Raw genomic sequence first — 13,285 nt, 5'->3', positions numbered from 1 at the left:
TAATTAATATTTCTTACTTTCTTACATTTCACTTGATAAAAATCAACCAGGTTGGGCCCTAACAGCTCACTTTTAAGTGCAATTATCACACACAGAAAGAAAACCTTAAGCAAACAGCTTCCTTTCCACAACTTTGGTTTTTAGATCTATGACAGCATCTAATGCATTTTCTGAGACCAGATGTCAGCAGCCTGTCTGGGCGATGTGTAACTTTTTATACGGCAGAACAGGAAAACAAAGGCTCATACATTCAGCACTGAAATGAAATTCCACATGGAACCAATCATTTGAGCATACTTTAAAATCACATATTTGCTTTTATTAACCTCAGTAACTGTAAAATGTATTTTAAACATTGCTTCCCTTTGAATTCAACAAAACGCAGTGTTATTTTTTTTTTGTCCCCTTTCTCCTTTTGTTGGTAATCTTACAGCAAAAAAACGTCTGTGTTGCTTTTTCTCTCCCGCCCCATCCCCTGCCTGTAGAATTGAAGTTGGACAAACACTGCACGGCTGAAGTGACATATTTGAATGGAATTCAGACCAACCAGTTCCTGTTTATGTTTCTGATTTGAGAATGTAGCCTTCTCATTCACTATACATTAGAAACACACCAAGGCCATAAATGGTGTCAGGTTACAGGCAGGCACGGCCAAGGAGCATTAATCATTACTTTAAGGCAACTGGCAAAAGCAGCAGCTGAGGGAACACTACACCCTTCAGCTCTGCATAAATGGACATTCCAGGGTTTGGTGTGGTTTTTTTTCCCCCCCTTCAGCATCCATTTTATGAATGAAACTCAGGCTGCACAGAGTCCATTCATATAAAAGCTGTGCTCACAGGGCCCGGTCTCCCGGGATCAATCGGTCTTGGGTAAGGCTGATGTGATTGGTTTAAGGCAGGCTTCAGCCTTCCATTACTGATTTAAAATGCAGCCTGTGTCCATTTGACCTGCGTTAATGCACAAAGAGTAAATCCAGACTGTGCTCTCAATCCTCAAATCAAATCATTAGCCAGTGCCACTTACTGTAACTGTAGATTTAGAGGATATTTATCCATTTCTTTGAAAAAACAGATTGCCGGACAATTTTTCAGATCATACTGTCTGCTTCGAAATGAAAAATAGATGTATGGCCTCCTGCCTATATGCTCTAAACTTAGTGTTCAGATTTTTGTTTATCCATAAAGACAACGTTACAAAATTAATTCTAGTGTAACTACAGATTTCTTTGAGTCAGAATTACTGATTGGCTAGATGTGAAGCAAGAGAAAAGTTAACATTGTGCCTGCCGCAGCAATCTTCCCAAGACCAGGTTTCACGTGTTCCTTTCCTCATATGCTATTATTTTCTACTGTTGTACCATCCAACAGCAGATTTGTGTTTATGCCTTTTAGGAGCAAGTACAAAGCGCAGTGCAGCTTAACTGAATGAAATCCACACTCACTCACTGAAACAACACAGCAAAAACAAGCCCCTGAAACCAGAAGGTGAAATATTTTAAAGCACAGAAGCGAGACTCAGGAAAACAGAAAAACCAAGAACAAGGAGGGGAGACTTCTTAAAATCATTGAACTTGAGAGCAAACCTCTGGCCCTTATCCCCTTCTGCCTTTATCCAATCCAGATTTTCATTGAGAACAATTGCAGTGCGTAAAAGAATTTTTTTAAGGTCGTAAGAAGTTACAGTTTTGAGATACACATACTGAAGTATCACATCCTGGAAAAGGATGAGATGAGTTCTTTTTTGCGTTTTATAAAATTATGTTGAAAGTACTTCAAATATTTGAAGCCTTACAAAAAAAAAATTAAAAAACAAAAACAAAACACATACCAAAGAAAAACAACCAACCAACCAACCAAACAAGCAAACGAAAAAAACAGTAAAGAAAATGAAAACCTAGAGAGAATTTCCATCTTTCAGGGAAAGATTAAGCAGCTAGAGGATTTATGCAGCAAGATCTCAATGAGTCACACAGACAGGCTAACAGTATGCATGCAAACTGTCTACAGAGATTTAGAGGTGGTACATTAATACCAAGGAATTGTTTAGGATGAGCCAAAGAGTTGCAGCTATGAGCAGTGGAATGAGACTGATCAAAGAGAAAATTTAGGCTTACTATCAAGAAATATTTCTTAACTGTGAAGTCTATTAGTCTGTGAAATAATCTCCCAAGAGAATAATTGTAGTAATAATACTTAGCACTCACACAGTGCTTTACATTTTCAAAGCACTGTACAAAAATTAGCCAATATAATTAAAGGCAGTAGTAGAAGCACTGTGAGTTGTCATTTTAAATGCTGCACTGGTCAAGGCACTAGAGAATATCCTGCAAATCTGCAACAATTCTGACTGCCAACTAAGACTTTTTTTTCCTTCATACTAGAATCTCCAAATGTCTAAGTGTATCTCCAAGATGTACAATATAATATCCAGCTGTTGTAAAGAAAAAATCTGCGAACAGATATACTTCCAAGAAACACATTTAAAATCTATTTTTGCCTTGAAATTTTAAATCAACACATTCTCTAATTCTGTTCTTGCAACTCCTACATTTCAAGAGATGTCAGCTGATCTCTAGGGAAGACTGTGCTACTCGGGATCTTTTCTTTTTCCAAGTTAATTTGCATTTATTTGCTTTTCAAAGAGCACCACATCAGGTATTTGAAAGGACTCTTGCTTTTTATTCTGTTCCCAGTCATTAGGTAAATATATATTTAAAACATGGATGGTAGAATGCTAACAACATCCTGCACCTATATGAGGAAACTTTAGTGGTTAAGAAGTGTCATAATTACAACTTCCTGGGCAACTTTGATGCAACTGCTTTGTTGCTAATGAATATAGCCTTTTGACTCAGGACTCTTGCCTCTTGACTGAGCAAATCAAGACTTTTTGGGGGAGGGAGAGCAGTGCAGTGAACAGATTGCAGGTGGAGCCTCTGCTTCATTTGTTAGAGGCTAGAAGTTCTGCCATTAATGAGGTAGAACGTTTCAAGAAAGGAAAAGATGACCTTAAGATTATTACAGTGGAATGGCCAATTTTAGGACCTAACGAAGGCTATTCCACCACCAAAGTTTGCCAAAGTAGTTGTTGCCTTACTTTTGTGATGCTTTGTCTGATGTTCCTGTACTACTTCACCCAGAAATTCAAAGGAAGTCACTTGAAGCTAAGCCTTGAGCTTAATGTAATACATAATGTTCTTTAAGAATTTTCCAGTCATAGCTGGTCACCCAAAATAAGTAGGTGTATAACCAGTGTGTCTCAGTCTCCATCTCTTCTTCATCTCTCTTACCCATTCTTGAGTGCCAAAGGTATCCATCTCTCCTGAGGCCTCACAAATTTGAGGGACGAGCAATACAGAGAGCCTCGTAATTGTATCTTGACAATTCGTTACATAAGTAACGCAACTCAGAAGAAAACTTTCAAAGCAACAGGGTTAGAATCCTAATTTTCAAGAGTCATTTCTGATGTATTAATTGTGAGACTACCCTGAGATGCAAGAATAGCCCTATCAATGCCTCTAGCACGCCTCTCTATCAACAGATAATTTTTAGCAATCAGTAATAACTATATGGAAGCAGTAACTCCTCCACTTATCTCTGGCTAACGCTACAGGTGACAAATTTCCAAGTCAAAGACATAGGCAGAAAAGAACATTCCAAACAAAATAACTAATTCAATCAGGTAAAACATAATGCGAGAATTTAACCTGCAATTTCAGATTTCACTGCAAAACATTTTTAATATTAATCTACATGGATGGTGTAATAACACAGTATATTTGGAAATACACTAATTAAAATAGGAAGGATTAAACCTGCAAGGGTCCTACTTCAAAATAAAGCTCAGAATAGATGGAGCACCTCAAGTTTGGCCTTTTCAGTTAAATAACTGAATATATGAACTGAATTGTAGTAGTGCTAACAGTACCAGAATGAACATTATTAATTCTTGTAAACAAACATTAATGACATAAAATCCCAAAATCCTACAAGTTCTTTACAAAAAAAAATTAGTAGCAGAAAATTCCTGACTGAATGTGTATGATGCACTCTGACTTCTAGAAGTGTGGATAGATAAGGAAGACTTCTACTTTGTTGACATTTTTCTTTTTCCATTATCTCAAACATTCTGCAGTAGAAATTGCATACCTGCAATTACAATTACAACTAATTGATCTGCCATTTCCCATGTCATAATTAATGTCATGTTTTAATAGAGTTATAATCATTCCATAATAATGCTTTTCATTCACCAGCCTCCCACAAAGTATAAAAGTATAGTGCACAAAAGCAATGAACTTTTATGAGGCCCTTTCAAAAACATCCCAAAAGGAACATCTTAGTGTATTACAATGAACTTTTTAAATATGTTTCTATATTCTTATCCGAGCTGCGATAAAATAGCATGCAAAAAAAAAAAAAAAAACAAAAACAAAAAAACTCTCTGGCATTCCTCCTTCCCTGAACATCCATAGGCGAAAAAATGAAATCAATGATTCAGTGACAAATACATTATGTTTCCTAAGGGCTTATTTAATGTACTTTCAGCAAGGATGGAAAATGATGGCTTCTAGAGAACAGATGGTAACAAGACAAAATATCAACAGACCACAGTTGTTGACTGCAATTTATGGAGTGTACAGATGTGTCAACTTAAATGCAGTGATTCTGAGGCCAATAAAAGTACTTCCTGATACCAACAGATTAATTTTTCATGACCACTGGTTACACAGCTATTACATTTTTAAAAACTAATTATTCATCCGCAAAAGAAACAACAATTTTGCTTAAATGTCATTACTAAAAAGTGAAATGTTCTTCTTGGCACCAAAAAAAAAAAAAAAGTATGATAGGATTGGACACAACTATGCACATCTTTTCAGAACCAAAATTGCTTTTTTGCCATAAAGAATGTTCCAAGGAAAGGCAGATGCTAGCAGACAACCCAGGCTCAAAGTAATAGCATGCAATAAGGCAATCCCACTTCCCAGTCAAATATGAAGCCTGCTTACAAAAGGGCCTTTTTTCACCCTTTAATTTAGAAGGATGAATAACGGTGCTTGTGAAGGTTGCAGGGGACTGGCAGTGCCTGAAGCTGCAGTCCCCTATTTATTATCCCCAGCCACATTAACTTTGCAGACAGTCTCTCCCCTGCTCTTCTCTATGACTAAAGATACAAGACTGCCAGAACCACATTATCTCAGAACCTTCGTCAGTGAACAGGTTTAGTTCAAGATCTCAGTCATACAATCTAAACCTATTTTCATATTGTCATACTTCTGTTCAGAAGTTCTTAGTCCTTCTTGTATATGCCTCATGCAAATTTATCTAAGGATTGTTTTTTTGTTTGTGAAGAATAAGAAAGGCAAAAGCAGCTCTACTTTCCAAAATCACCTGTTTGAACATGGAGATCGATCCTAAAACAGGCACATTACACCAATGTCGCCACGAAATATTCTATTAAATAGGTAATGTTAAGATAGCATAGAAAAAAAAAACAATAAAAACAAATTTTCTACTTTATCAATTTGCAAGACAGTTTGTCACGGATTAAACTTTCAAAGGAGACCACAACTCAGCAGCCATGCAGCTGCTGGAAACAAAACTGCAAAAGCATCTAGCCAGAGATCAAACCAGGAGGAAAGCACAGGAGTTAACCAGAAGAGAGTTAGACAGAAGTCAATGAAGGGTCATCCATTCTCCCTGCTCCAATGCAGAATGCCTGGTAAAAGCAACATACCTTGCCCTAGGAGCACCATAAGGACTTGTTGAAGTCCCCCCCCTTCAACAGTTTAGCATACATGAAGAAAGATAATGACAGTGATCAAGGAGCTGAAATATGTGTTTTGATTGCATTTTCACACCACGGTACTTACCAAGTTGATGCTTACCCCATTTACCTCATCCATTCTGCTCCATGCTGTTCTAATCTAAGCATAACCTCCATGCTACCCTACAGCTTCCCTCTCCTCTTTACCTGGAACTCAACACTAGCCTCTATTTTTCCTTCCTTTTCTTTCTCCTTTCCTAAATACACTATAAATATTTAAATTGTGGCAAAAGAATCTAACATTAATAATAATTTTCCTTTGATTCACATTTTTATCTTTTCTGACCAGAAGCTACTCAAAATGGGCCACCATCTCCTCTATTTCATGCTATCTGTAGAGCAGTAAGGGCTCCATTTCGGTTGCCCTAAAAGCACAATAATAATAAACATTATTAATAGCAATAGTGTATTCTCTACATCAGCAATCTGGTATCACAGATTATCTGCCTCTACAAAACACAGGAGTATGCACAAACTGAGAAGCTGACACCAATTTGCCTGATTCTTCTCCCTCATTGGTTTTATAGCTGTATAAACCCCACCTCAGTGGAGTTACTTCTGATTTAAGGTAGTGCAAGCAAGAGGAGAAAGAGTCCTCTGCTTCTGGCAGGCAAATAAAAGAGCTCGTAAAATGGAACACACAAATTTAGAGGTCAGAGATGAGACAGTACAGAGCAAGACCCTGTTTAAGCAAAGCCCAGTTCTACACCCACAGTTTTTTCTTCTCTGGCTTCTTTAATATGTACATTGTCTGGACAGAGAGTTCTAGGAAGTGAAATCCTCTACAGACCAAGACAAGGAAACAGTGGCACAAGAACATGGTGCTATATGTGGCAGTCTTATGATTTTGTAAGGCTCACTGGACATAAATTACTTTGAGACATTTAAAGTCAAAGGAGCAAGTTTCAATTAATATGATCAAAACATCAATAACACTACCTTGGACTCATTTATTACTTTACTATGCAGAAATAAAGAGAGTCTCACCTACCTGAATCATATGCAAAATCTCTAGGTTCCTGTTTAATCATCAGAGGAGGGGGGAAATTTTGACTGGCTGCACTGCCAACCATAGTGTTGTGTTCATAAACTGGATCGTGATACTCCTGCTTAAAACCTTGAGGTGGGAAGGGGATGTTAGGCTCAGACATCTGCCGCTGATATATTGGACGTCCTTCCCTTGGCATTGCAGGCAAAGGTGGAAAAGAATTGCAAGGTTCAGAGAGCTGGCGGCGAAATCTAGGACACAAGTTAGAGAGGTCGTGTAAAGGACTTAAGCTACATTCCATTTCACAAAGATCTTCACGGATTATGGTTAGCAGGAGGGAATGGCTTTATCACTTTCTCAGTAGCAAACATTTTGTTTATGATAATGCTAAACACTCCCCACCAGGATTATGATCATGGCAGTGCTGCAGAACAGCAAGAAACAAAGAAATAAACCCCCCACCTATTAATACCAACTCTAATACCTGCCCCCAACACCATATTCCTTGCCTTCAACGTCTCTCAACAGAGGAGTCCAAACAGCAAAAAGTTATACTACAACAGTAACATGGATTTCTCTGTTCTTTCATGAGCATGAATAGCATATTGCTTGTACTCTAATTTACTCTTGCAGTTCTGTTACATAGAAACCATTCTGACCACTACAACAAACACAATCATTGTAAGCAAAGAATATTGCTTGTCTCAATTCCTGGAATCATGCCCAAGTAAAAGTATACAGTTCTGTTCCCTTGGGGACAAAGGTCTACCTGCAAAGGTGGCACTGCATTTCAGAAGGGAATTTAAGCACTCCAGAAAAAGGATAGGGTACAGACTTTTGCTAAGAGAAATAAAGCATAAGAATTTTCATCCTGCACCAACTTCTTCCCATGATCATTTCTACATGAAGGAAGAAGTCCACACAGGCCATGTTGTCATTCACTACTCCAAAATGTTATTCAGTACACATAAAATCTGAGCATTCAGTTATAAATCAACCTCATTTCCATGCATCACTACTCATGAACTTGCATTTGTTTCTCTCTTCATAAAACTAGAAGTTTTGAATGTAATTACTTGGACATCTGCAGGTTCAGAAGCCTACAGAATACAAGGATGCTATTTTCCCACCCTGCTCTGACAAACCCCACAGTCTTGTGCGATCTACAGATTACCAGACTGGGGGTAACTATCACCGCCAGAACTATGCCTTTTCTAATCCACAGCAGGTGCAACAATGTTCTTGCAACAAAGTGCTTACTACCCCAACTAACCACTCACTATTCCTCTTTTTTAAAAAGCGCCTTTCTCTGCAAGTCTAGCATTGTCGCACCAAAAATGAAGAACTAGTCATTCTTCAGCTTCTTGTACTCCGCAGTGGAACTGAGTTTGGCTCATGCCAGCAAAAGCAGACATTGTCTTGGACAAAACGGAGCAAGTGAAGAAGAATGCAGGGTTTTGATTGCATAAGTAACACAGTCCTTGAAAATCATCTTATATGCAGTACATGTTTTTGAAATAATTGAAACCCTAACATCTGTCAAAATACTCCTGCAAACTTAGCCCGAGAAATATTTACCATCATAGCTTAATTACAAATACTGTGGGAGCTACAGGGATAGAAATGATTACAATGTAGAACTAGAGATAAAATTAATTTTTTAATGTTGCTGTAAATATTCTATTCTGCAGTACAAAGAATATTACACTGTACCATTGGTTTCTGCAATTCCACCTACACCTGCAGAAAATAAACTTAGAAACTCAAATGTATTATGAAACAGGCTGACTGGCAATGTATTCATTTCCCTCTTTTCCTTTTTTCATTAGCCAAAAAAAGAAGCAGAAATTATCATTAAGAACTGTCAAGGAGTGAATCAGAAAATTGCAACTTGAAGTTAAAATAAGAAACAGACTCACTCACAAAGCCTCAAAGGAAGTTAATAATACTTGTTGTACTGGAAGCTTTGTATGGAATCAAGTCATTTGTTTACACAAGTGGATTTGATTCCTGTTGGTACTTGTTAGGACCACTTATCTCTCATATATTCATGCCCAGTATGAAGATGTATGGGCTGTATCTTCTAGATACTGATTCTATCTTATACCACCAATGCACGTTGCAGTAACTCCAATATACTTGGAGTTACAGATTTATATACAAATGTATATAGGTAGACCATTTGTTTAAATGATATTTTCTGAATGCACTCATTACAGCTACCATCTTGTAAATCAGGAAGATTTGAATTGCACAAAAATATGAAGTGTACATTTGTTTCAAACAACATCAAATGAGAAGATTCGAAGTAAAGAAGAAAATGGGGGAAAAACATCTTCCACTATAATTGTACTTTTCTTTATAAAGGTTGAAAAAGGAGATTTTTACCCCAGGTAATTTGATATTCACAAAAATGTGATATTTTATCACATCACGAAGGGAAGCACAAGTGCAAAATTTCCCAAAGAAAATGAACTTCAAAGACACAGGAAAAAAAAAAGTGTAAGGAACCCATAAAGCTTACAAAGCTTACATAGAGTAATTATTACAGTCACAGAAAGATAAACCTCCATAATCATTCAAATTCAGGCTGACATGGAGCTTCAGTATTCTCTTCACAAATGGCTCTAAAATAATAATTAAATAATAATTAAAAAAAAAACCAACCTGTAAAATACTCTCTTACACAAAATCCACTTGTCTTTGGGGGATTTTAGTCTTATGACAATACACAATGACTTGTGTGTGTACAGAGAAACACATTTAACCACACTCTTACAATCAGAATTGCAGCCTAGCTTCACCAGAGGTCAACTTGGTTAGACAGCAGTGCAGGGGGGGGGGGGGGGGGAAACTACACAGTGCAGTTGAAGGGCCCAATTCAGTGCTCCTTCAATAAGCTAGACAATGTCTAGCTCCAATGAGCTAGACATGCTCATAGGAATCTTGGTGATATTTAATACTATCCTAGTAGGGCACAAAATAGCAATATAAACCATAGCAACCTCCTTCAGAAGTGATCTGCACAAATCCCTGGAGATAATAGCCCTTATTAGAGCAGAAGCATGCTCCCAAAATCTGTGATTTTCTTTTCAGGTACAGTTTAACAATTCATTAACAATTTGTTAAACTGTAAGCACTAAGACAAGTTGCTGAACTTATATATCTATATATAGCTGAAAAGCAAAATGCTCTGAGAAACTGCACAATTCAGCAAACACAGGTTCTTGTTACAATGGTTAGAATGAATAGAATTCCACAAACAAGTGTCTGGTCTCAAAAAATAAGGGAAATTCACTGAGCGTATTTGTTGCAAAACAGAGCTAAGAAAGACAGTCAGTTGTCTAGGGATTTCTAACATCAAAACAAAACAGGGTGACTTAAGGACAGTTTAAGCTTTAATTCTAGACTCCAACTCTTGTGGCTTTTACTCAGACTAATGTTATTTAAGCGCAGTTTATGTTGGCATCTTAGTTTGTTTGAAATGCTATATTTCAAAAGCAGTTGGAAAAATGATCCACCCTTCCAAAGAATATTCTCAAGCACTAACATCGTAATACAGCCACTTATCTCTTTGTAGGTACATTTCTTAGGAGGATGCAAGATACTTATAGCCAGGATCATGTCTGCTAGTGACTTCATCACCTCATGGGGCTTACTAGCCTCAAGTGAATTGCCCTCACAAGGCAGTAGAACCAGCTTATTAAAACTGTCAGTGCCAAGATCGACTTCTACTGAAGTCCATCAAGCAGAGTGCCACTTTTTTACACAACACACGTATTTCTGACATTCTGAACTTTGCTGGCTTGAAGCCAGTGCTGCCCTTTATTAGAGACGTGTAGCCATCACTGAAATGCCTTCTTGACAGGTCCTGTATGTGTTTTGCATTTTACCTGTGGTCCATAGGGAAGCTGTTGTCTTGAATGGATTGGGAAGGAGGGAGATGAGCAGGGAAAACCCGGTCAGGTTTAGGAGTCTGAGCTGAGTTTGGGGAGGCATGGTGCAGTGGTGACACAGGAGTGCTGGATGGCGTTGGTGGGTTGGAGGGCCTCATTCCCACTTGTGGCTTCTGATCATAGGCACTATCAGTAAAGCAAGAGGAAGGATGGTCAGGTTTTTTTTCTCAGCAAACACATGAAGCACATTAAGAGAGAGAGAAAAAAGCATCACATTCAGGTTTTCTATTACAGATACTTTATTAAGCAGTTTAGGGAAGAGAAACTCTCTACACTGAAAAGAGCACAGAAAAAAAAATCACTTTGGAGGTAAGTGGCTCAACATAGCATTTTCTTCTCTGGAACCTAGAAATGTATTTTTAAAGGATTCAGTCTTACAGTGACATTCTAACAAGGGATACACAAAATACACAGATGTAAAAGCACCTGGACTAGAGCATGAAGAGCTGGCAGTGCCTGTCAAAACTCTTTTTATAACTTGTACAAATCACAAAGTGAGACAGTGAAACAATGAATGCAGCTAGAGGGAAGGGATCTGACCCAGAAAAACAATGCTATGCTGGCTTTGCTACCCACATAGGATGTCAGCAGCCTCCCCTGACAGTTTTTTTTTTCCCTCTCTCTCAAAAATAATGTTCAAGTCCTGCAAATACAAAGGTGTCCCAAATGAGAAAAGGGCATCAGCACACTTTGATCATTCCTGTTTCCAAACAGTAAAAACACAGATGTGAAGCAGACAGTAAGCATGAACTTGCACACTTTCCTATGTCAGGTCCCCCAGCATCCATTAGATCCATTAACACACAGGTTTGATTTTTGTAATCAAAACCAATCCTGTCTGACTGGTAAAGGTGCCAGTCTGTTTTTTTCTTTTCTTCCACATAAAAAAAGTTAATGCAAATGATTTAAGTGCTCTCAGTTTTGGTAGTACATTAATGTGAACAAGAACTCACCAGCAAATTTAAAGATATAAATAGACTGAATTGTCAATAAGAAACCCTTTGCTGTTGACACTGAAGGTAGGAGTGACATGTAAGTGCAAGCCAAAAGAAAATCAATAAAGAATGCAGTCACATCAAGCCCCTCAGAATAATTAAAGCTTTTACTGTTTACCCTTATAAAAACTGACAATTTTCTTTTGAAAAGATAGCAAAGATGCAGATTCTAATGAAATACTATTTCAAATTGCAGTCATCCTTGAATGTAGGCATATGTCATTTCAAAACATGTCAAATATCTAAGGTGCTGTTCAGATCTGCCAGTTTGTTACACAGAGTTTACTCTCTTTCCTAATGTGTGTAGTGCATCTTGAAAGTATTTTCAACACAACTCACAAAAAACCAGACACTCCTTCCATTTCATGCTTGCACCATAGGTTTTAAAATTCTGGCTATCTCCCATGGAGAAGGAATGGAGAATATGCATTTTGATGAAAAACACTGCTTTAAAACAGTTATGTGTTTCATAAAACTGTAAACAACACCATCGATGTTCATCAGCTAAGAGCATTATCTCATCAGTCTGTTATCTGCTGAAGAGGTAACTTTTATAAGATCTCTATTATGGCTTTATTACTCTTTAGTCAGTCCTCATTTAAACCAGCAGTTCTCACTGTAGACATACTCCTGATTGTTTTACCTGACATTGTACAGGCACTTTTCCCCATAACTGAACTTGAATGGTTGCTCTTGACTGCAAGCAGAGCCAAGTTCTGAACATGGGCTATGGGGTTCCTTCTTGATTTTCACAGGGAGACCATGAAAAGCCACTGGAAAGAGAAAGAAAATGTAATTAAAAACCAAGTACAATATTAACAATGAGCTTTCTCAAGTAAACTAGACACTGTTAATTAAACACATGATTAATTAAACCATTGCAATACTAAAAACAATATAGGAAATAAACATTTCAAGCATTTCTTTGGGTATCAACTGAAAAATACACACCAGAGATCCTTTGCATTGACTATTACCACTTTTATTGTTTAATAGAATGATGGCCAGGATCCCATCTCATTAGTAGGAAAATAACAGCCCACATATATTTGGCTTAGCTACTGTAAATGTTGTCAGAGGCAAAATACTTCCCAGGAACCAAATGTTTCTAAGTAATATTTGTGAGATAGCTTTTATCTATAAATGCAATAGCAGTTCACTTCAATGAGTGCCACACCAATTTTTCAAAAATACATTTATCATATAATAGCCTAAAGTATATGATCCATTATCTTTTTGTCCCACAGAATACATGCAAATTTGTAGTGAAACTTAAGAAACTGGGTCATTATATTTCTTTAGTTATAAGCAATAGCTGAGAAAATACACAAGAAATGCCTTCAGTAATTTTTCTCGAAATTCTCGCCTCACCAAATTCAACATGAAATGGGATATAGAAAGAAACGGAGAAAAAATTATGCTTTTTTTATATATAGCAAAAAGAAGAGAGGGATATGACAGAAATGCATCATCAAAGAGAAGCACAAGTTGGTTTGGATTAAGGAAAAGGACAA

General features: G+C 37.3%; 1 protein-coding gene across 5 annotated transcripts in view; it reads right to left on the bottom strand.

Annotated features, from left to right (window-relative positions):
• Positions 1-13,285, bottom strand: part of ETV1 (ETS variant transcription factor 1) — a 65,160-nt gene that overhangs the window by 19,370 nt on the left and 32,505 nt on the right. For all 5 annotated transcript variants that reach the window (XM_042817511.1, XM_042817509.1, XM_042817510.1 and 2 more), the window contains 3 exons: positions 12,415-12,544; positions 10,714-10,902; positions 6,824-7,071 (listed from right to left, as the gene is read on the bottom strand). In XM_042817511.1, the coding sequence (XP_042673445.1) occupies positions 6,824-7,071; positions 10,714-10,902; positions 12,415-12,544 (567 nt within the window). The remainder of the gene's footprint in view (positions 1-6,823; positions 7,072-10,713; positions 10,903-12,414; positions 12,545-13,285) is intronic.

The sequence above is a fragment of the Centrocercus urophasianus genome, unplaced genomic scaffold (genome assembly GCF_019232065.1).
Source record: "Centrocercus urophasianus isolate 14NV4802_14NV808 unplaced genomic scaffold, USGS_Curo_1.0 seq_16, whole genome shotgun sequence".
Classification (NCBI taxonomy): domain Eukaryota; kingdom Metazoa; phylum Chordata; class Aves; order Galliformes; family Phasianidae; genus Centrocercus; species Centrocercus urophasianus.
This window is presented reverse-complemented; position numbering and strand designations above follow the sequence as displayed.